Here is a 21,998-nt window from a genome sequence, read left to right as displayed (position 1 = left end):
ATGCTTTGGGCTTGTGTTGCAGCCAGTGGCACGGGGAACATTGCACCGGTAGAGGGAAGAATGAATTCAATTAAATACCAGTAAATTCTGGAAGCAAGAATCACACCGTCTGTAAAAAAGCTGAAGATGAAAAGAGGATGGCTCCTACAACAGGATAATGATCCTAAACACACCTCAAAATCCACAATGGACTACCTCAAGAGGCACAAGCTGAAGGTTTTGCCACGGCCCTCACGGTCCCCCAACCTAAACATCATCGAAAATCTGTGGATAGACCTCAAAAGTGCAGTGAATGCAAGACGGCCCAAGAATCTCACAGAACTAGAAGTCTTTTGCAAGGAAGAATGGGTAAAAATCCCTCAAACAAAAATTGAAAGACTCTTAGCTGGCTACAGAAAGCATTTACAAGCTGTGATTTTTGCCAAAGGGGGTGTTACTAAGTACTGACCATGCAGGGTGCCCAAACTTTTGCTTCAGGCCCTTTTCCTTTTTTGTTATTTTGAAACTGTGAAAGATGGAAATTTAAAAGTAATCTTACTAAAAATATTAAAGAAATATGTCATCTTTAACTTTATGCCTTTTGGAAATCAGGTCATGTTTTACTCGCTTAGCTATTCACAGTAACAGAAATTTTGACCAGGGGTACCCAAATTTTTGCATACCACTGTAATATTTTAGTTCCAAACAATTCAACAATTTTTGATTATTCACCTCCACCACTCTTCCAGGAAGTTCATTCTATAGATCTTCAATTCTGCACAAACCTCCTATTAGTTATATATGAATATTTGACTCTTGCCCTGCTTTAAATAATTAACTCTTTTCAAATTCCATTTTCTATTTTTTCTGGTTTAGAAGTTGGGCATTTAATCATCCTCTTTGCAGATTTTAAAATCCAAGGCTCTCCAGTTCTTCTACATAGTTTAGGTCTTTAAAACTTGGGTGTCAGTCTAATGCACTTCACCTGCACTCCACTCCATTGCCTAAATGTCTCCAGAGCACTTTGATGACCAAAAAGTGACTCCGAGTGATCTCAACTTCCTCTGGTTGTCCAACTGGAACAGTAGAATTAAATGTTCGACTGATCTGGATGATTGCTCAAATGCTTTGGTTGGGCAAGTTAAACATCCAATCTCCTTAATGTTTCATGCGGCTTCAAACTTAGTCTAATGAACACCCTTTACAATGACGAAAATCTAAATTCCAATACAATTGTTATAAACTCAAACCAAAACATCACCTAAAGACACAAATTCTTAGAATCTAAAATCTTTTAAGCCTTTTACCAGTAAAATAAAATTTTCCCACCCAGAATACAAGATGTGAAGTAATTATTAAGAATTACATATCAATTACACTCAAAACACCAAGATGTTAAGGAGTCTGGCAATATGACTTTCTGGCAGATCGGTGTCATATTAGTGTCACAGCTACTCTCGGCAATGCCGACTTCAACAGCAGATTTGAAAAGATCCGATATGCGGAAAATCAGGAATTACTGAAACCCAATGTGCATCCATTGGTCAGCCTTCCCAGCCACCTATCAGAAAACGATCACCACCACCAGCAGTGGTACTGATCATGACATGTTCACCATGGCTTGTGCGGAATTCATCTGTATAAGTTAGCAACAGTACTTTAAGATCAATCTATACATTCTATCCAAAGCCATCAGGTGGTCTTGCAGCCAGAGTTGGTCATTAGTCAATACTTTTAAAAATCACATATCAAGGTCAATGCCACGCAATCCTTCAGCACTTCACTCCAAGGGTCTTTGAGCATTTAAGCACTGAATAATATGATGTGTGACTATTCATCAGGTTGTTTTGGGGGAATAGGAAAAGCATTTTGAAGATTCCAAGTTTCCTTCCTCATGTATACCTACAAGCTAAAATGCTTGGCATAGACATTACATGCTCATAACAAATTTCGAGCTCCTTTTCTCAGGAGCTCCATAAAGCCTGCCAGATTTACCAGAGAAGCAGGGATTTAATGAGAATAAGGAACTAAAGGAAATAAACTTTAGTTTAAAGAAAAACTACTGGAGCAGTAAGGACCCCAATGCTCTGCATCCCAGGATTGTGAATGAGGTGGCTGTAAAGATAGTGAACATTCTTGTTATCATTTTCCAAGGTTCTGTAGATTCTGGAAGTGCCTGTGGATTGGAGAGCATCAAATGTGATCCCACTATTTAAGAAGTGAGGGAGAGAGAAAACAAGGAATTACCAACCTGGTAGCTTAACAGTGGTAGGAAAGATAATGAATTCATAGTGGATGTAATAGCAGAAAACCTTGAAAATCATAGGCTTGAGCAGAATCAGCACAAATTTATGAAAGGAAAGTCACACTTGACTAATTTACTGGAGTTCTTTAAGGACGCGTATTATGTATGGCATCTTTGGTTGAATAGATGAGGAACCAATGGATATAGTGTATTTGGATTTTTACAAGACTGATGATAGATTACCATCTGAAGAATGATCGAGTAAACTAGGCCGCATTCCTACAGTTTAGATCAATGAGGAGAAATCTCAAAGAAATGTACAAAATTCTTAAAAGGCTGAGAGGATGGATGCAGCAAGGATATTCCTTTTGGCTGAGGAGTGTTAAACAAGGGACCATTGCCCAAGAATAAAGGGATAGGAAATTTAGGACTGAAATGAGGTGAAACGTCTTCAGAGAGTGGTGAATGAAAATTCTAAATCAGGGAGGATCGTGAAAGCTCCGTTAGAGTTAATTGCAAGTGGGGAGGAATAGATTTCTGGATGTTAAGGGAATCAAAGGATACTACAATAAGGCAGGATGATGATAGAGACAGAAAAACATTCATTATCTTGATGAATAGTGGAGCAAGCTCAAAGGTCAAATGGCCTATTTCTGTTGACTTTTTTTTATATATTGTAATGAAATGTTAGGAAACAACATCTTCAAGTAGTTAGTAGCCAAGATATTCTTTGCAAAGAGCAAACAAGAATCAAACATCTCCATCTTACCCAAGGTTTTTAAACTGCAACTAAAATTTAAATACAATACTTATTAGCAACTAGAGAAAACCTCCAGGAACTCCACAAAATAAGAGGCCATGTTTTGCTATTTGATAATGACCCATTTTTAAAAAAAAATGTATGACCTTCAAACAAATCAAATTAGATTACTTAACCATGTTTGTTTGTTCACCTTCATGGGAAATTGACCTCAACAAGACAAGCATTGTTAAAAGAAAATAGAAAAGGTTGGAAGTACTCAGCAGAAAAAGGCCACATCTGAAACATTAACTCTGTTCCTCTTCCTACAGTTGAGGCCTGATGTGCTAAGTATTCCCAGCATTTTGTTTTTATTTTAGTTTTTCCAGCATGTGTGCTTTTTGTTTGAATTTGAAGCATTGTTTAAATACTAGTTTCATTATTCAGATGGTTTTTTTTAGAAATTTATGCAGCAAAGCTATTTACAATGGCCACCATCAATGGACTCTCTCTGCTAATATGCTTCAAATGAATCTTGCAGCACTTTCTGCATATCAACAACAGATGACTTGATTAAATCTAGAATTGTATCTAAACTGGATTTTCCACTACAAGTTTTCAGGCTACACTGAGGAGTGAATTGAAGACCAAGTACATAAATGACCATATGTGTGTAAAACAAGCTGTATAACCCAATACAAATGAGTATCTCTCTTTACAATGAGCAATTTAAAATGTAAAATGTTAGGGGACAGATTCTTTAAAATGCTTTGAAATAATTTTTGACCCATTGATTGACATGGAACTTTACAAAAATCTAGTGAGAATATGCTACCTCCATTTTGGCAAATACCGATGCAAGCATTTTTAAAGACTGCATAAATGCAAGTCCAATGGAAACCAATGTTCTGTTCAGCTTGCATCGCATGCAAATATTGAGAAATCTTGCATGCCCAGAACAACCATAAACACAGGTATTATCTCAGTGGATTCCTCAAGCTCAAAAGACTAATGTGTTTAAGAAGCACACTGCCCTCTCAGAACAGGCCTTGGGATATGCATGATATTGTGAAAAAAGGTACAAAAAGAAAACAATCCATCATTCACTACCAGACTTTAAAAGGAAAGGACTACATACATGGCTATGTAGCGTATTGCTAGATTCTGAAATATGCCAGGTGATGAAAATCCATAATCCAGGAAAGAACAGTGATAGGTGATTAATTATGAGTACTGGCATTTTTATCAGTTGATTACAAAGGAAGGTGAAAACAAGCAGCAGAGGAGGGTAAGGGATTGGGGGTGGGGGGGAGGAGAGCAAGGAAAAATTAGCAGCAGCTGAAGATGGCAGCAAGAAAGGAGACAACAGCAATTGATTTGGTGATGGTGACAGAAGAGGAGGAGGAGGAAAAGACTGTGGTTGGATGGAGACTATTGTTAAAAGAAAATACATTCTTATTTCTCAGAATATGGGCATTACTGGAAAGGTCAATATTTACTGCCACTCGAAAAGGTGGAGGTGAGATAACATCTCCACTGCAGTGCTGATAGTGAAGGTACTCATGCACTGCTATTACACAGGGAGTCCCAGGATTTAGATCCAGCCACAATAAAGGAATGACAATATACCTCTTTATCAGGGTGGAAAGCAATGTGAGAGGGGATCCTGATACTTGTGGTATTCCAAATCACCATCTGGCCTTATTCTCCTTGGAAGCATGGGTCACGGGTCTGGGAGGTGTTGTAAGAGCAGTCCAGATGAATAACAGCGGTATATTTTGTAGAAGGTATACCCTGTAGCCACTGTGCATCAGTGGTAAAGACAATGTATGTTCAGAGTGGTGTATAGGTTCCAAGAAATAGGATATTTTATCCCAGATGATGACAAACTGCAGGTGTTTTTGGCATTGCACTCATCCAAGCCAGTGAAGGGTATTCCATCATGCTCCACACATGCATCACGGATGGAAAAGTTACTCTGGGGCATAAGTCACTTGCCCCTGTATATCCAACCTTTGACCTGCTCTTGTCGCCACAATATTTATATGTCTGATCCAGTTGAATACCTGATCAGTGGCGACCACAGCCCACCTCCCCGAGGATGTTGATATTGGAGGCCTCAGTGTTGGTCATGCCATTGAATGTCAAGAATAGGTGGCCAGACTTAATATCTTTAATAGCCATGGCCTTACACTTGTATAAAACAAATTTGTTTGTCACTTATCACCCTGTGCCTGAATGTTGCATGCAGGTACAGACTGCTTCATTTTCTGAGATGCAAAACGAACACCATGCAATCAGCAAACATTCCCACTTACGACCTTGTGATCGAAGGCGATGGAATGAGTTCATTGAGACAAAAGTGGCTTCACAGTCCAAAATGCTGCCCTGAAGATCCTCTACAGCGATGTCCCTGGCTAAAATCACTGACCTCATTAGCCACTACCTTCTATTGTGCGAGATACGACTTTAACCAGTGGCATGTTTTCCTTTGACGCAGAGCTATTTGCTGCCATAATCAGTCAAATGATGCCTCGAAGTCATGGGTAGCCATTCTCACTGCACCTCTATGTTTGGATCAAGGCTGTGATGAGGTCTGTAGCCAAAGCATTCTGATGAAGCACAATCTGGGATCAATGAACAGCCATGTGCTCTGCTATTTCTCAGACAAGGAAGAGTGAGCAGTCCAAAGATTGAGTTGACAATAAAACCAGGGCTTTAGAAAAAAATTGCGGCAAAGAAACCTCAAGAGTTTTGATTTCTGGGGTTAGCAGTTTCAGCGTTAAAGCAGAGGCTCAGACGGGATAGTTGAGGAAGAGAGACAAAGTCAGCACATCCATTTGGCAAAATGTGCTTTGTCAGATTTCTTGGGCAATGGAAGCAGTTCCTTGAGACAAATGGGCTTCACAATCCAAACCAATTCTAATGTCCTTAAGATGGGAAAGGCTTTCAACCACTATGAAGTATATCTTAAATGTGTCACAAGGTGGAAAAGTAGAATAGAATAGTATAGATGAATAACTACTTTAGGAAAGTTGACATAGATTTAGGAGGAAATGGAAGTTTTTTTTAAAAACAGGAAACATACAGATAATATAAATGAATCGGGCTCACTATTTCTATGTAAGCACAAAAAAATCTGTAATAAACTAATCAAATGCACCAATTGGAATGGAAGGACAAGCCCTAAAATTATGTTGCATCGGGAGAGCTTAAGGATTAAGAAAATCAGCTAAGATGGGCTCCTGATTACTCATGATTATCATGCAATATCAGATGAAAAGCAAAATCCTGCAAGAGGTCTCTCCTTCCATTCTGTAAATGCTTGGGACTCTATTCCAGAACGTTTTCTCATAAAATGGAACTGATTACAGGATTTCAATTCTTCGAGCTCCAAGAACTTGCTTGGATTCAGCCCAAACTGGTACATACACATTAATCTGGCTCTTTTGCTTCTCCAGTACGTTAGTAGTAACTGCACTAATTACACACGTGCAATGTCAACAACTACCAGATATGGAAAAATAGATTGCAAGGGAACAATAACAAAACCTGAAACATAAACACACACTACATAAGGAGCAAAGGACCAAATGCCATCATCATGTAGTATTAAGAAATTGAAATGGCATGCTGAACAAGTCTAAGCAAAAAACATTTTCAAGAAATTGATACATAAAATGGCTTAGTCCTCGTGGACACTGAATGATTTTCTAACTCTAAGTTTAGGTCTGCTGGATGTTGCATTATCTTATCATAAATCAGTTGTTTGATCTAAAATCTAATTTACAGAAAATTGGAATGCATTGTATATTGGTAAGCATATGCTAGGTAGAACCACTGTAACGTCATAGAACAGTACAGCACAGAACAGGCCCCTCAGCCACAATGTTGTGCCAACATATCTATTCCCTCCTGCCTACAGAATGCCCATATCCCTCTATTTTCCTCTCATTCATGTGCCCATCCAAGCCCTTCTTGAAAGCCCCCAATGAGTTTGCCTCCACCACCCTATCAGGCAAGGCATTCTAGGCATCCACCACCCAGTAAAAAACGTACACCTTACGTCTGTTCTGAACCTAACCCCTCACCTTAAATGCATGCTCTCTGGTATTGAATCGCTCAATAATGAGAAAAAGATATGCTTATCCACCCTATGCCCCTCATAATTTTATACATTTCCAACAGATCACCTCGCAGCCTCCGCCACTCCAGAGAAAAGAGCCCAAGTTTGTCCTGATAGCACATGCCCTCTAATCCAGGCAGCATCCTGGCAAACCCCCTCTGCACCCTCTCTAAAGCCTCGACATCCTTCCTATACTGAGGTGACCAGAATTGCACGCAATACTCTGAATGCGGCCTAACCAGGCTTCGATAGAGATGCATCATAACTTCTTGACTCCTATACTCAATACCCCGATTAATAAATGCAAGCATTCCATAAGCCTTCTTAACCACCCTGTCTACCTGTGTAGCCACTTTCAATGAGTCATGGACTTGCACCCTAAGGTCTCTCTGCTCTTCAACACTGTTAAGGGTCTTGCCCTTAAGAGTGTACGCTCTCTTGACATGAGTCCTACCAAGGTGCAACACGTCACATTTATCCAGGTTAAACTCCATCTGCCATTTCTCTGCCCACATCTGCAGCTGATCTGTATCACGCTGTATCTGTTGCCAGTCTTCCACACTATTCACTACTCCGCCAATCTTGGTATCGTCTGCAAACTTACTAAACCATCCATCGACATACTCATCCAGGTCATTTATGTATATCACAAACAGCAGAGGTCCTAGCACAGATCCCTGCTGCAAACCACTACTCACAGGCCTCCAGCCCGAATAAGTCCCTTCAACCACCACCCATTGTCTTCTACAGGCAAGCCAGTTCTGGATCCATGCAGCCAGCATCAGTGGCAAAGTTCCACATTCACTTTCCCCATCCACACTTCCACCTTCACAATGAACTTAACTGAGCTGCTTGGAAAAATATCAAATTTACTTGCATGATCAAGCACAGATCTTGTAAAAATAATCTGTATTTAAAAAATTTAGAAATATACACTTGCCTATAATTCAGGATACTGTTAAAACTTGCAGCTGCCCCCTTTAAAGTTTCATGGTGTGTTAGAAAGTTTTTGAAATGACCAATTAATAGTCTGACAGTAGAGAATAAACATAACACAGTTAAGGTAACGATAGTCTTTTAATACCACTAAAATTACACTTGCATTGCAACAGATGTGTTGTCCTAGAAAGCTTCTCATTCCTTAAATCATGTGCTAACCATGCCATATTTTATACATTAATTAGCTGACCTCAAGTATAATTTTAAAGTATTTTAAATGGTGGACAGAACAAGTCACAGTTTGATTGACAGAGAAGGAGATAGCCATTGACTCAGTAACAACAGACCGAGCCCTTAGTCCACAATAGCCATCAATGAAAATCACGCAGCAAAGAAAACAAGTTCTCGTATGAGTGACGAAGATCTTATTTCAAGGTAGCTCCCAAATCTGTGGCAAAGTGGATTGAACTTTGGTTATTTGCTGTATAGAATGCTAATTGAAGGTCTCTCTCTTTTCAATGTCAAACCAAATTTGATAATGACCGACTTTCAACAAAAGGTAACGTCAGTAATCCACAGAAACACCCAACTTCAGCACAGCCTACTCCACTTCCATGCCCTGTTTAACAATGTTTTCATCGATTCAAAATGAAATGAGTTATTCTAAACACAAGAGATTTTCCTCCTACCTAGATGAATTAAAGTTTCCAAAGTTAATCTCATCTCAAACTGAGCCTAAATTATAATTCAATTCTAAAATGGCTATGTACTATTTCAAAATTTGGAAGGATTTAATTTCCCAAGAAAAATCTTCTTTTATGACATTTATGCCAATTACTTTAAATTTGCATACATGGTCTTGGCTACACAATATACACCGATTTATAATGTTGATTACATAGAACAGTACAGCACAGTATGGGCCCTTTGGCTCATGATGTTGTGCTGACCTATATAAACCTAAGTCCATGATCAATCTAATCCTTCCCTCCTACACAGCACATAACCCTCCATTTTCCTTACATCTATGTGCCTATTTAAGAGTCTCTTAAATATCCCTATTGTATCAGCCTTATAAAACACATGATTAAAGCCAAAACTAAATATTAAATTTTCTGTAAAATGGCCCATTTATCATGCTATTAAAATAGACTAGATTCCGTTGAAACAGAAAATAGTGGGACTCTCTTATTTCGAGTACATTTAGATTCCAGAAAGTTTGTTGGGGAAAAGAAAACTTGGTACTGGAGTGCTCGACCCATCTTTTACAATTGCTTAATGCTTTGAGAGAAAAGTTTCTATCACTGACTTTCCGCCTAAAGGATAAAAATAACATTTTGCAAAGTGCTGTCAACTGAAAAATATAACTCCTTTGAAACATTAGCTATTTTTTCTTGTTCTAGGGTGTAGCCTAATTTGAGTATTTCTAGCATTTTGTTTTTATTTCAGATATTTTGCCTTATTAAATCAGTTTACAACAAAACCAGAAAACATGCTACCAGAATGCAACAAACAAGATCACAATAAATAGTTGTAATAACCCAACAGGTCTGCTCCCCTCTCCCCAGCCACCATGTTGAGGTCACTAACCTGTAAAATTGCAAGCTTTTATTTACACTCTACAACACTATAGTTTAATGTTGGTAAAAAAGAACAAATAATGTATATACAAATTGTGACACAAAACATAGTTTACTATTTATGTAGTCTTTTTAAAAAATTCACAGCATAAATTGGTTTGCAAAATTTGTTGCTCAAGACACGCATTACTCACAGAATCATGTTAACATATTAGTTTCAAAAGTGAGCATTCTTCTCAGCAAAAAGAATCAATGCAATGACAACAATTAAACCAAATTAAAACTCTAGTTCTACCTGTGCTTTGCACTCTCCTGTTAACCACTACCACTCTGAAGAAACTAAGCACAGTACAATTTGTAAAATCAAATTCCACCCAAAATAAAAGGTGTAAAAATTAGTATCCTTCATATTCAAAGCTTCATTTTTAAAATACTTTTGTTCACTGGATGACGCTGGCATTACCAGCACTTGTTGTCCATTCCTATTTGCCTCTGAACTGAGGCACTTAAAAGTAAACCATACTGGTGTGTTTGAAGTCACTTACAAACCAGACTGCACAAGGACAACAGATTAACTTTAGATCATAGAACAGTACAGCACAGGAACAGGCCCTTCAGCCCACGATGCCAATCTAAACTGCACATCTACCTTCACGTGGTTGATATACCTCCCACTTCCTGCCTTTTAAATGTCACTGTCATGTCTGCTTCCACCACCTCACCTGGCAGTGCATTCTAGGCACCTACCATTCTCTGCTTTAAAATAACTTTTAGTCCAATGACCATACCACGAGCTACAATACCCCACACTAAATGATACAAAAAGCACTTTCATTGCTAATCATGCAATTTTATTAATGTTACATACCTGAGTCATTCCTCAGATAGGATGACATAGCAGGAATAAGACAGGACTGGCTGAGCAGCTCCACAAGTACAGACGGAAGGGCATTATTATTCTGTCCTCTACTTTCACCAGGGTGTAGATCTCCAGATAAACTGCTGCCTCCAGGATTGATGTAACTAGCAAGAACCTAGGAGAACAAAATAAAAACAAAAACAAATATAGAAGAGTATTTTGCAGAGTAAAGAGAATTTATTTTAGTTATGAGGAGAGACTGGATAGGCCGAGCTTGTTTTCCTTGGGGCAAAGGAGGCAGAGGGATAACTTGATAGAGGTATAAAATTATAAGATTCATAGTCAGAATATTTTTCCCATGGTAGGGGTATCAAAAATATAATTTCTGTGTCTGAGAGACATTTAGACAGGCACTTAAATAGGCAAGGCATAGAAGGATGAGGACCCAATGTGGGTAAATGGGATGTGTGTAGATCGGGAGAAAGGTTGGCATGGACATAGTTTCTCTGCTGTACAACCCTTAATAGATTTTGGTTTGTCATTGATATGCATCTCAAGTTAAAATAATCATACTGATGTCTGCTAAAATGCTTTGCAGAGAATGTTTGCAAGTCCAGCAGTTTTCAACTTTTGATCGTTATTCATTCCAGAACAGGTGATACTTAAAGGCACCAGATCAATTAGCTGTGTGGTCTGATACACAGGAATACAAATGACTTCAAACTAACCGCCATTATTATTAGAATGGGCCAGAAAAACAAGTGACACTGTAAATGTGAACAGTTAACAGGGAGATGGAACAAGTTAGGGCACAAGCACTAAAATAACTGCCTTCAGCCTTCCCAGTATTCAGGTGGAGTTGGTCAGTCTCAAACACTGAATATCAGTCTTGCAGCTTCACAGTATAGAAGGAGTACATGGGTCAACAGAAGCAATGAAGACAATTCATAGATGCTGGAATACTTACAGGAGTTAGGGCAACAACAGTGGCCAAAGGTACAATTAACATTTCAGATTAAGTGGCTAACCTGGATTGTTAATTGTTTCTCTCTCCATGAAGTTGACCTCAGTGGTAAATGCCATCAAGGGAACACATGAATATGAAGAAAAGTTGTTTAGGAAAGGTGGAGAGGAAGATGAGGTGACAAAAATAGACCTTTTTTTGGGACGGACAGGAGGATCAGGTGTGGAAAGAAAAACAGACTTGGCCTGACTGCAATTGATTGGGGAAAAACTGGAATCAAGAAGATTATCACATGAACTGTAAAAAGAGATTGGGGAAAGAGATTGAGTTGAAGGTTGCAGAGAGGTCAGGAAATTAAGAAATAAACATAGTCACAATGCATGTTGTTCATGTCTGATTAGGACCTTACAGAAAAAACAGAAAATGTTGGAAACATTCAGGTGGTCAGGCAGCAACTCAGCAAAAATATATAGAGCTAATGTTTCAGGTTGAAGAGCTTTCATCAGAGCTGGGAAAAAGAGAAAACAAGTTGCAGTGAGGGCAGGTGATGGATGAATAGGACAAAGGGAATAAAAGGTCTTCTAACAAAAGCATCAACTCTTTTTTTCCCTCTCCTCAACTGCCTGACCAGTTGAGCATTTCCAGCATTGGATTTTCAGTTCAGCTTTCCAGAGCTGCAGTTTTTTAATTTTCATTTTCTGATTAGTACCTTTTTGATATTTTGGCAAGGAGAGAAACTTGAGAAAAGGTATTCTAATAAAAAGTTGCAGGTAGGGGACACACAAAGCAAGGGTGCCATCCAGATGAAGTTGAAAATTATGATCCTCATCCTGAAAGCAAAAAAGAAATCCACAAGACCCTCACTCTTGTGGCGAGGGCAAGGGAAGAGAGCACATGACTTAATAGAGCCTGATGTGGAAAAAGTCTGATCTGTTGATAGAAGTATAAGCCAGTTGCACACCAGATGTACTTATGTTTTCACTCTTTCAACTGAAAGCAGCAAGAACGAAGGCAATGAAAGGGAAGGGATCAAAGTGAAATAGTAGGATATAAAACATTCATTAGTATGTAACTCACTTAGATTCAACTAATTTTCAAAACTTAATCACTGCATACCTGCAGAAGACAGGTCACATGCTCTTCTTCCAGTCTCTGCTTGGTTAGTGCTTGTTCCACATCCCAACCTGATGCAGTAGAGCCTGTTCCAAAACCTGTACCTTTGGCCCAGTATAACTGTTGGTCTTCAGTGGAAGAATTTGCATGTGTACTGGAAACTTGTGGCTATGTTACATGGGAAAAAAATAGAATTGTTACTAACAAAAGATACAGTTGATAGAGGCAAAAAAATGCACAAATGGATACATTAAAATACTTCGCTTTTGTCTCAACTCAAAATATTCATGTTAACGGATAAGCCCTGTGCTTTGACTGACACTGTTCCTCAGACAAATGGAATTTGCATTTTGTGACTAGCCTTGTTCTGAATGTCAATTAGATCCAAACTAACACCCTACTTGAGCCTGAGTGCTTATTTCAAATGGGAATTATCGAAATATCAGTTCATTTGCCCTTCCTGCAAGGTTATGTAAACACACAATCTGTTAGTCTGTGCATAAATTATAATATCAACATCAGCAAGGTGAAAACCAATGGTAACACATTAAGGTGTAACATGGAGTCTGGATATAAGAAAGTAAATCTACACAAATTACTGCATTTAAAAACTAATTTGTCTCAAACTCTTTCAGACATTGAGTCAATTATGGGACTGAACAAAATATATTAAAAAATTAAACATTTCAATCATAGTCATTAAAGGCTCTGAATAAATACTTTCATATCAATGCTTGTGAAATTGTTTTATTCTAATCATTAGAATAAAAACTGAATCAATGTACAAATTGAAATCTTTTCTGTGGATTTGAAATTTCATGATCCAGAGAAATGGAATTATGTTTCTAACACCTTAAGCAAGAAAAATAGAAATAGATTTTAGGTTAACCAAAAAAAAATCAGATGGCAAATGCAAAGGAAAAACAGAATGGTTACTAGAGGGAGAGAGGCCATTTGACCCATCATATCTGCACCAGTTCTCCATGAAAGAGTAATCTAGCTAGACTCTCTCCCTTGCCCTCTCTCCACAGCCCCGAAAATATTTTTCTTTCAGATCCGGCTCCCTTTTGAAAGCTACAAATGAATCTGACTCTTCTGCAATACCTGGCAAACCATTCCAGGCTTTAACCACTTGTTCTTTAAGTGTTACATGTCATTTTTGGTTCATTTGCCATCTGATATCCTACCCTTGACAATGGCAATAGTTTCTGTCCATCTGCTCTGCCTGTACCCTCCATGATTTTCAATACCTGTCTCAAATTCCTTTGCAGTTTCCTTTGTTCCAAAGAGAACTACCCCAGCTTTTCTAGTCATGCCACATTACTGTAATCCCTCATCCCAGAATCATTTTGGTAAATGTCATATGCACCTTCTCTGAATTTTTACATCTTTCCCAAGTATGGTACCCAGACTTCAGCTGAGGCTGAAACTATTTTACAGAGGGTCATCAAGATTTCTTTGCTCTTTACTCAATGCCTCTATTTATGAAGCCCAGGATTATACTTTTCTTACAACTTTCTCAACCTGATTTGTCAATATCAATGAACTGTGCAAATTCCCCAAGATCTGCATCTGTGCCCATTTTGGCATTGTGCCTTTAGTTTCTATTGCCTGTTCTTATTCTTCTTATCAGACAGTAACAGTTCACATTTTTCAGCAATAAATTCCATCTGACACTTATCCATCCAATCTACCAGCCTGTCTGTTTCTATCCTCACTGGTTCATAACCCTTTTAAGGTTGTGTCATCTGCAAATGTGGAACTTATGCCCTACACCCCAAATCTAAAGTATTAATATAAATATTTTAAGAAAACAGTTCTCCTTGGCACCCGCCACTGGGAAACTCCACCGGACCCTTCACTCCAGTCCAAAAAACATTTCATTGCTACTTCTAGCACCTGCAGTTTTATTTTGCTTCTCAGTTTCCTTTTGCTTGGTCAATTTTCTCTGCCTGCCGCTGCAGCTCTTTTTACTTCTTTTTAACACGAGAGGGCATAATTTTAAGGTGATTGGAGGAAGGAATAAGGGGGATGTCAGGGGTTAGTTTTGTTTTAAACACAGAGCGGTGGGTGCGTGAAACACACTGTCGGCAGAGGTTGTGGGGGCAGATACATTAAGGGACATTTAAGAGACTCTTAGATAGACACATGAATTATAGAAAAATAAGGGGCTATGTGAAATAGAACTTAGAGCAGGATAAAATGTCGGCACAACATTGTGGGCCAAAGGGCATGTACCATGTTCTAATTCCATGGCCATCAACCTTGTTGACAAGCTTGCCATGTAGCGTCATATCAAATGCCTTTTGGAAGTCCATATATACACTAATCATATTTTCCTCATTGAGCCTCCTGGTTACTTCAGAAAACTATGAAGTTATTTACATTTGATTTTGCCTTTAACCAATACATGCTGCTTGCTCTAATCAGCCTGCAACTATACAATTGACTGCTTAGTTTGTCTGTGTTTAACATTACTAGAACTTTCCCTACCACCAAGGTGAAAGTGACTGGTCTATAGTTACAGGGTTTATCCGTATGATTGGCCAGAGACAACATGGTTTTATAAAAAGAAGAGTGTTTAACAACTTTATTATTATCTTTGAAGTAACCAGCAGGGGAGACAAACATTGTGTAACTGGATTTCCAAAACACATATGGTAAGGTGCCACATCAGATTGTTGCTCACAATGAGAGTTCATGGGAATGATGGTCATACATTACAATGGATAGAGGATTAATTAGCAGATAGAAAACAAAAAGTAGGATATATTTGCTTTAGAGACAGTGCAGCAAAGGTTCACTAGCTTTAATTCCCAGGATGAGGTGGTTGCCTTATGAGAAAAGATGAAGCAGACAAAGACATTAGCTCATGGGTGTTTAGCAGCATGAGTAATTAAACATAAAAGCTTGAATTGCTTGACAAGGCAAATACTGTCAGTATATTTCTCTGTTGAGGGGGTCTGGAACAAAAGGCATCACCTCAAGGTAAGGGGTTGGCCAATGAAATCCCAAGGAAATATTCCTTCTCACAGGGTTCTGAACCTTTGGAACCCTCTCCCTAAGTGACCTCTGGGTACAGTCAAAGCTGAAGTAGGTGAACCTTTGTGGGGTGATGGGTTCTGGGAATCAGGTCACAAAGTCAACCTGAGATCACAGATCAAATCAGCCATTTTTACAACAACCCAATAGTTTTGTGTCCAGTATTTTCAGTAAGAGCTGCATTAAAAAAAATCCAGATTATTTCTTACTGTAATTAATGTTGCAGTGGGATTGAAATTTGTGTTGTTATGACAATAAGCCTCTGAGTAGCCAATCCAGTAATAACCACTATATGAGGGAACATACAAAATTATAGGCAAAATTAAAACCATTTTGTAAAATTACATACAGGATCCACAATCATTTGGAGAGTAATTAAAATGAAAACATTGTATTATCCAACAAACCGCAGGTATCTCATCTATAATTAATGAATTAAAGAACAAATTTAAGTAGATGCTGATAAATAATGAAATTTATCCATGAACTCTTCATACCCTTGTCAGATTGTAAAACCACTTTATTTAGTGACAATATTAGAACAACTGAATAAATACAGTTAAACTCTGGATTTGATTTACAATCTTAGACTCGGCTCACCTCTGTCTGGTTGATGTTTGCATTGGGAACTCTAGGGGCATGGTGACTTAGTGCAGACAGGCACGCGAGGATAAGATGAATTGCTCCAATCTCCAAAGCCATCCGCCTAAGGAGAACGCCATCATCAGTAGTCAATGGTGTGGTACTGAATAAAGTGCGCAAGACATGGAATGGAAGTGTAGGAAGAACATTTGCTGATGGGGACTGTAGGATGTGACCTGAAAATTGAGAGAATATGAAAATGATTTAAAAACCTTGTTTTGGTGAGTGGATGCTCAACTACTAAAAAAAATTCCTTTTCAGTAACTGGAGGTTCTATTATTTATAAATGTTCATCGAAAATTGCAAACAAAACAAGTAACTATCCACTATGTATTTATGCAAAACAAACAAATTTGTTTCTCAAAATGCCACTCTCTCATTATCAGTTTATGCAGTTTTCTAAAAGAGCTATTGACTATGTATCGTTGTCTTCTTTGGTAGACCTCCAGGATCAAGGATGACTTGGTTCCAACTATAATTCTATGGGGTCTGAGCAGACCAATGAAGCCAACATGTGGCCCTGTAAATGGACGAGGGCTGGTGTGCTCCTTTGGCCATTTACGCTGGACTTCTGTGTGCTCCTAAGCATGGACTCCACACCGTTGATCAAATCATGACCCACCACAAACCTCATGATTACAGAAAATGCTGGAAATACTCAGGTCAGCCTGCATCTAAGGGAAGAGACAGAGCTTTCAGGTTGAAGGCCCTTCACCAGATGAAGTTCTACTTTCTATTCTTATTTTAGATTTCCAGCATCCGCAGTTTCCTTTTGATTTTTGAAGCTCGTGGTACACTGGGCAGCAGATTCTTGGCCTTCTGTATGCTTCCAAGACTTGGAAGTGTTGGATACTTGTAGTAGGCACCTCAAAGCATTGGAGGGATATCAACAATGCTCTCTGAAAAATCCTCCAAATCCAATGACACAATAATGACAACCAACGTTAGCATTCTCTCCCATGCCAATATCCTCATCATGGAGACCCTAACTACATTCAGTCCACTGTCGTACAGGCTGTATCATTTGTATGCCTGATACTAGACTCCTGAAACAGACATGGTTATGCAGAGGAAAAGATTCAAGGATGTTCTAAAAACCGCTTTGGAAAAAGTACAACATTTTAGAGGTCCCTGACCTATGAATATTCAAAGTGGAGAAAGCACTGAGAACCTCAGGTTGATTGATAATTTGATTACATTATCAAAAGTATAATGACAGAGAAAAAAGTGTGCATAACAATATATGTGCCTCTCAAATTATACTTACTGCCTTCACCATCATCGGTTACTCCTAGCACCAATCTGAGCAAACACTGAGCATGCTTCCTTTCTTTGAGGAGTACTTCTGCATAACCTGGCAAACGGAGAAAGAGTCCAAAGGCTGCAAGAGAATGTGCTGGGATGGGAGACATGGCAGGGACAGTTGATTTGATTGGTGGTGGCTCTGCAGTTATTGTTTCAGGAGCTTCATAAACCAATTCACCAGATTGTTCTATGGTGACCCACTCAAACTGCTCATTGTCCTTGGGCTTTTCTTGTGAAGTCGATGTTACCACTGGAGCACTCACCTAAATATACAAGGTCAAAACAAAACTTTAAAAATATATCGTCAATCAGTTGAATTATTATAGAATCACAATTTTTCAATTTTAAAAAAAATTAAGTAAAAATCTGCCAAACAGGACTCCAGCTGAATGACAATCAATAGCCCCAACAGCTAATTAAGGCCAGTCTGTTCCTTAAAATGATGTATCTTACATTTAAGCAACAAATTAGTCAAAATTTTGAAGATCCTATTTGTTCTATCCCAATTTGTATTAAGTTGTCTAGTAGAAGCAACCTGAGATCTTGCGCAAAACTAAGCAAGCCAGTTTATGAATTGGTAATGCAAATTGGTAGTTCAAACTAGGCACTAGATAACTCAAGATGTCGTTCAGCAAGTAAAGACAGAGGATGGTAGTGGCCACTGTGGTGCAGTGTGTGAGGAACTGAAAATGAGGTGCAATAATACGAGTAGTTCTGATATTAATGTGCTTCCTATATTTACAATAAAAAGAATATCTGTATGAATGTTGCAAACCTAAAGTTTTGAGGAAGAAAAAAAATACAAGAAGTATGCTGACACTAGTAGTCAAGTTGTCAATAAGTGGTCTTAAACGAAGTAAAATCATGCAAGTGTAGAAAATATATTACTTCCAATGTAATTGAAAAATTCTCGCAACAGTATGCTATTTTTGTGGAGCAGAGAAGAAAATCCAATAGATAACTCCACAGTAAGGCACATAAAATGATTGATACAATAATTAGGACAAGCAAAGCTTCAGTTTACAAGCATCTACATTAGGGAAAAGTTTAAAAAAAAACCTAAAGGACATGAAAAATTTCACAATCTGCTGAATAGATATGGAACAAGATTTAAACAGATCTGCAGGGGACCATGAAAACAACTTAATTCATTGCACACTTTTAAAGGTCTTAGAATTGAAAGAGCTAATTTAAGTTTAAAAAAAATCCATGAGATACATGACAAGATACAGAGATATTTTATTAGTTTGTGGGTGCCATCTGGATCCAATTAAAATGTTTCTGGTGTATACTTAAAATTTTGAGGTGAATACTGACAAATGCAAACTAAAATTACAAATTACTAAAGACTATTTGCAAGGCTACAGGAAAGTCACATAATTCCAGAGCAGCTCAAAAATAAAAAATTAGGAAATCCTCCAGTCAACTGTCTGCCAGGAAATCACCCAACAGCCTCAATGCTTTTCTACTTCAGAAACCACGACTTCTACTATAACACTAACAGGTGTAGAAAGACCGAGTAAACAGCTGAATTGGATCTTTGTAGAGCATTCGTTCCAGTTTCATTTAAAATTGTCTCTCATTCCAGCAGAGAAAATGGACTTGAAGCAATGCAAGCAAAATGCAACCCATTCCTTAAAAAAAATTATACATAGGCAAACTGTTCCAAGGCTTCATCAAAAATTGAACCTGTCAAAATTTGCATGGAACTACTCAATTTTTTATAAGCATTTCTCTCCCATTTGTATTTTTCTTAATATATTACATAAATTACTAAACTATTTCCCAATCTGTATTGTATCATTATTCGTGAATCTGCTGAATATATAACTCAAACAGACTTGGTTTTCAAATATTTGCTCTGCGTCTGTTCATTCAACACAACCCGAATAAGTTAAACTCAGCAGTTACCAATAAATGTTGCAAGAGCACAGGGTTAAATATTTGCTGATAAAAATTGTGAAATTGGCCGTGTATTTAGTATTAGCATCTGAAAGTCAGCTATACGAGAATTTTGCCATTCCATTTTCAACTTTGATATGCAACTAAATTCAAGTATTTAAATGACAGCAAATTCTGTATTGTAATTGGTTTTATAATTGTTACCACAAATATTGAATTCAAACAAGCAAAAGGATTTACTAATTTCTCAGGAGGTTTATCTGATATTCCTCTCAAGATTCAAATCGATCTGGCAATTAGGAATTCTATGAATTTCTGTTTGACTGGGCAGATCATTTAAATCCAGTGCATTGAAAGAGTTCTCAAATATCCTATATTAGGTCAAATTATAGGATTCACTTTACCATATAGGACCAATTTACCATCCAAAGATTCAATATCTTATTTCAAAAGTGCTTTTCTTTAACATTGCTCTAATATATTTGCTTAACTTCATTGACTCAAGAACTTATGACCACGACTGAATTGCATTCTATCCTTGAAACTGATTATGCCTGCTTCAACAAGCAAACTTGAATTAAGTAGGAACAGTCATGATACTATTGCTAAAGATTTCTGGGACAGACAGCAAAAGTCAAGTTTCAGCATTAGGGTATAGCTGCAACCCACGATGGATGTACTTGAACCAGATGTAGGAATGACTGGCCAGAACAGAACCGCTTCAACTGAATTGCTAGAAAAGTTTTTTTTCTGCAAAATATTTGTCTTGAGTGCTGATTGGATCAAATGTTAAAAACTGAAATATGTTGAAACTTCTAATGGAAATTTGCAACTGGGCATGTTGAAAAACCAATAAAGCAGAAAAAACAGTAATACAGCAATGCAGCTTACTTCAGGGTTTATCATATCACTGACCTGAACTCCTGTTTCACATCCCCTTCACAGGTTCCAAATCACCCTCAAACCCACCCTTCCCTGTATCCCTATGAGCTGGTCTAGGAACCTGTTCCCAAACCTCATTCAGGGCTGTTCTAATCAGGTTTCTCTTCCCTTCCTCCAGAGAGGCACTGAACCAGCAATCATCAGCAGTAAAGGTCAAAGGCCCGTACTCTATGGCATTGTCAGTTAGTTAACATGCTATACGAGCATGGCATTCTGCAACTTGAAATGGAAGTTTCAACAAGACAGTGACAATGACTAACACGAGGGGACATAACTTTAAGGTGATTGGAGGAAGGTATAAGGGGGATATCAGGGTTAAGTTTTTTTTAAAAAAACAGAGTGGTGGGTGCGTGAAGCGCACTGCCAGCAGAGGTTGTGGGGGCAGATACATTAGGGACATTTAAGAGACTCTTAGATAGACACATGAAAGATAGAGAAACGGGGGGGGGGGGGGGGGGGGGGGGAGCTATGTGGGAGGGAAGGGTTAGACAGATCTTGGAGCAGGATAAAATGTCGGCACAACATAGTGGGCCGAAGCGCCTGTACTGTGCTATAATGTTCTAGGTCTAAGTCTAAAAGACTGGGTAAAGTCATAAACTGGATTCTGTAATTGCATCTGATGTTTCATTAGAACAACTGTAACTTAATTGGCATGTCAGTTGAGTGTGATAAATGATTATCAAATACATTAGCAAAAAAAATCTTACTTGCTGGATAACTTCAGGATACAACATCGGCAACCTTTCAGCTATGAGTGCTAGCCCACCCATGCCAGCAAACACTTGCAGTGGAGACTGGATAGGATTAGTTTCAAGCAAAGATTCATCCAGGGCACTATCTAAACAGTCGTCACTAGGTTGCAAGACTTCATCCTCAGGGCAGCTAGTCAACCCATCTCCGAGTTCTGCAAAAATATTAAATATAAATTAGCCTGTCAAAACATGAAAACAAAGCAATACTGACAAGACAAGGAATTGACAATAAATCAATTCATTAAGAGGTTAGTCGCGTGAAGTTTACAAGTATTTACTAGCATAATAATAAAAATAAATCACACAGTTGAAGAGGTGTGACAGAAATAAATTTAAAAGTACATTAGAAATCAAAAAATTCAATCAAAACCCTGAGACTATTTTGGAATGTTCCCTAGTATGGACTGAAGTTTGACTGGGAAGCTATGTTTTAGACTTAGGTTTTTTTAAGTGCTTTCAGTTCCACAACATGTATCAAACACATATCATTCATTAAAAGATACTAAATTTAAACAAGCAATTTAAACCAGTTCAAGGAATCAAAGATCTAACTATTTTTCAAATTTTAAATATCTAAGTTTGACTCAACTAAACCTCTCATACCTATGCTGTGCATTTATATATACATAATAAACTCACCTGTCACAAAAATTGCTCAAAAAATTATTCAATTCTTCACATTAAGAACGATTGATCAAATTACCACACACTACAGAGAAATGTTACAACCAAGAAAATATCTTTTTATATTACCATTGACATGATTATATAGCACTTCAACAGGGCGCACAAGAGAAGAAATATCAAGCCAAGTAGGGGAAAGAATAGAAGCAACTAAACACAGTTGTGCTTGAAAAGGTACATTTTTG

General features: G+C 38.0%; 1 protein-coding gene across 1 annotated transcript in view; it reads right to left on the bottom strand.

Annotated features, from left to right (window-relative positions):
- birc6 (baculoviral IAP repeat containing 6) overlaps positions 1–21,998 on the bottom strand; it is a 229,007-nt gene that overhangs the window by 61,451 nt on the left and 145,558 nt on the right. The window contains exons 61-65 of the mRNA XM_052011344.1: positions 21,085–21,281; positions 17,496–17,796; positions 16,187–16,404; positions 12,548–12,712; positions 10,477–10,642 (exon numbers count right to left, since the gene is read on the bottom strand). Coding sequence (XP_051867304.1) covers positions 10,477–10,642; positions 12,548–12,712; positions 16,187–16,404; positions 17,496–17,796; positions 21,085–21,281 — 1,047 coding nt within the window. The remainder of the gene's footprint in view (positions 1–10,476; positions 10,643–12,547; positions 12,713–16,186; positions 16,405–17,495; positions 17,797–21,084; positions 21,282–21,998) is intronic.

This window comes from Pristis pectinata, chromosome 3, assembly GCF_009764475.1.
Source record: "Pristis pectinata isolate sPriPec2 chromosome 3, sPriPec2.1.pri, whole genome shotgun sequence".
NCBI classification, from domain to species: domain Eukaryota; kingdom Metazoa; phylum Chordata; class Chondrichthyes; order Rhinopristiformes; family Pristidae; genus Pristis; species Pristis pectinata.
This window is presented reverse-complemented; position numbering and strand designations above follow the sequence as displayed.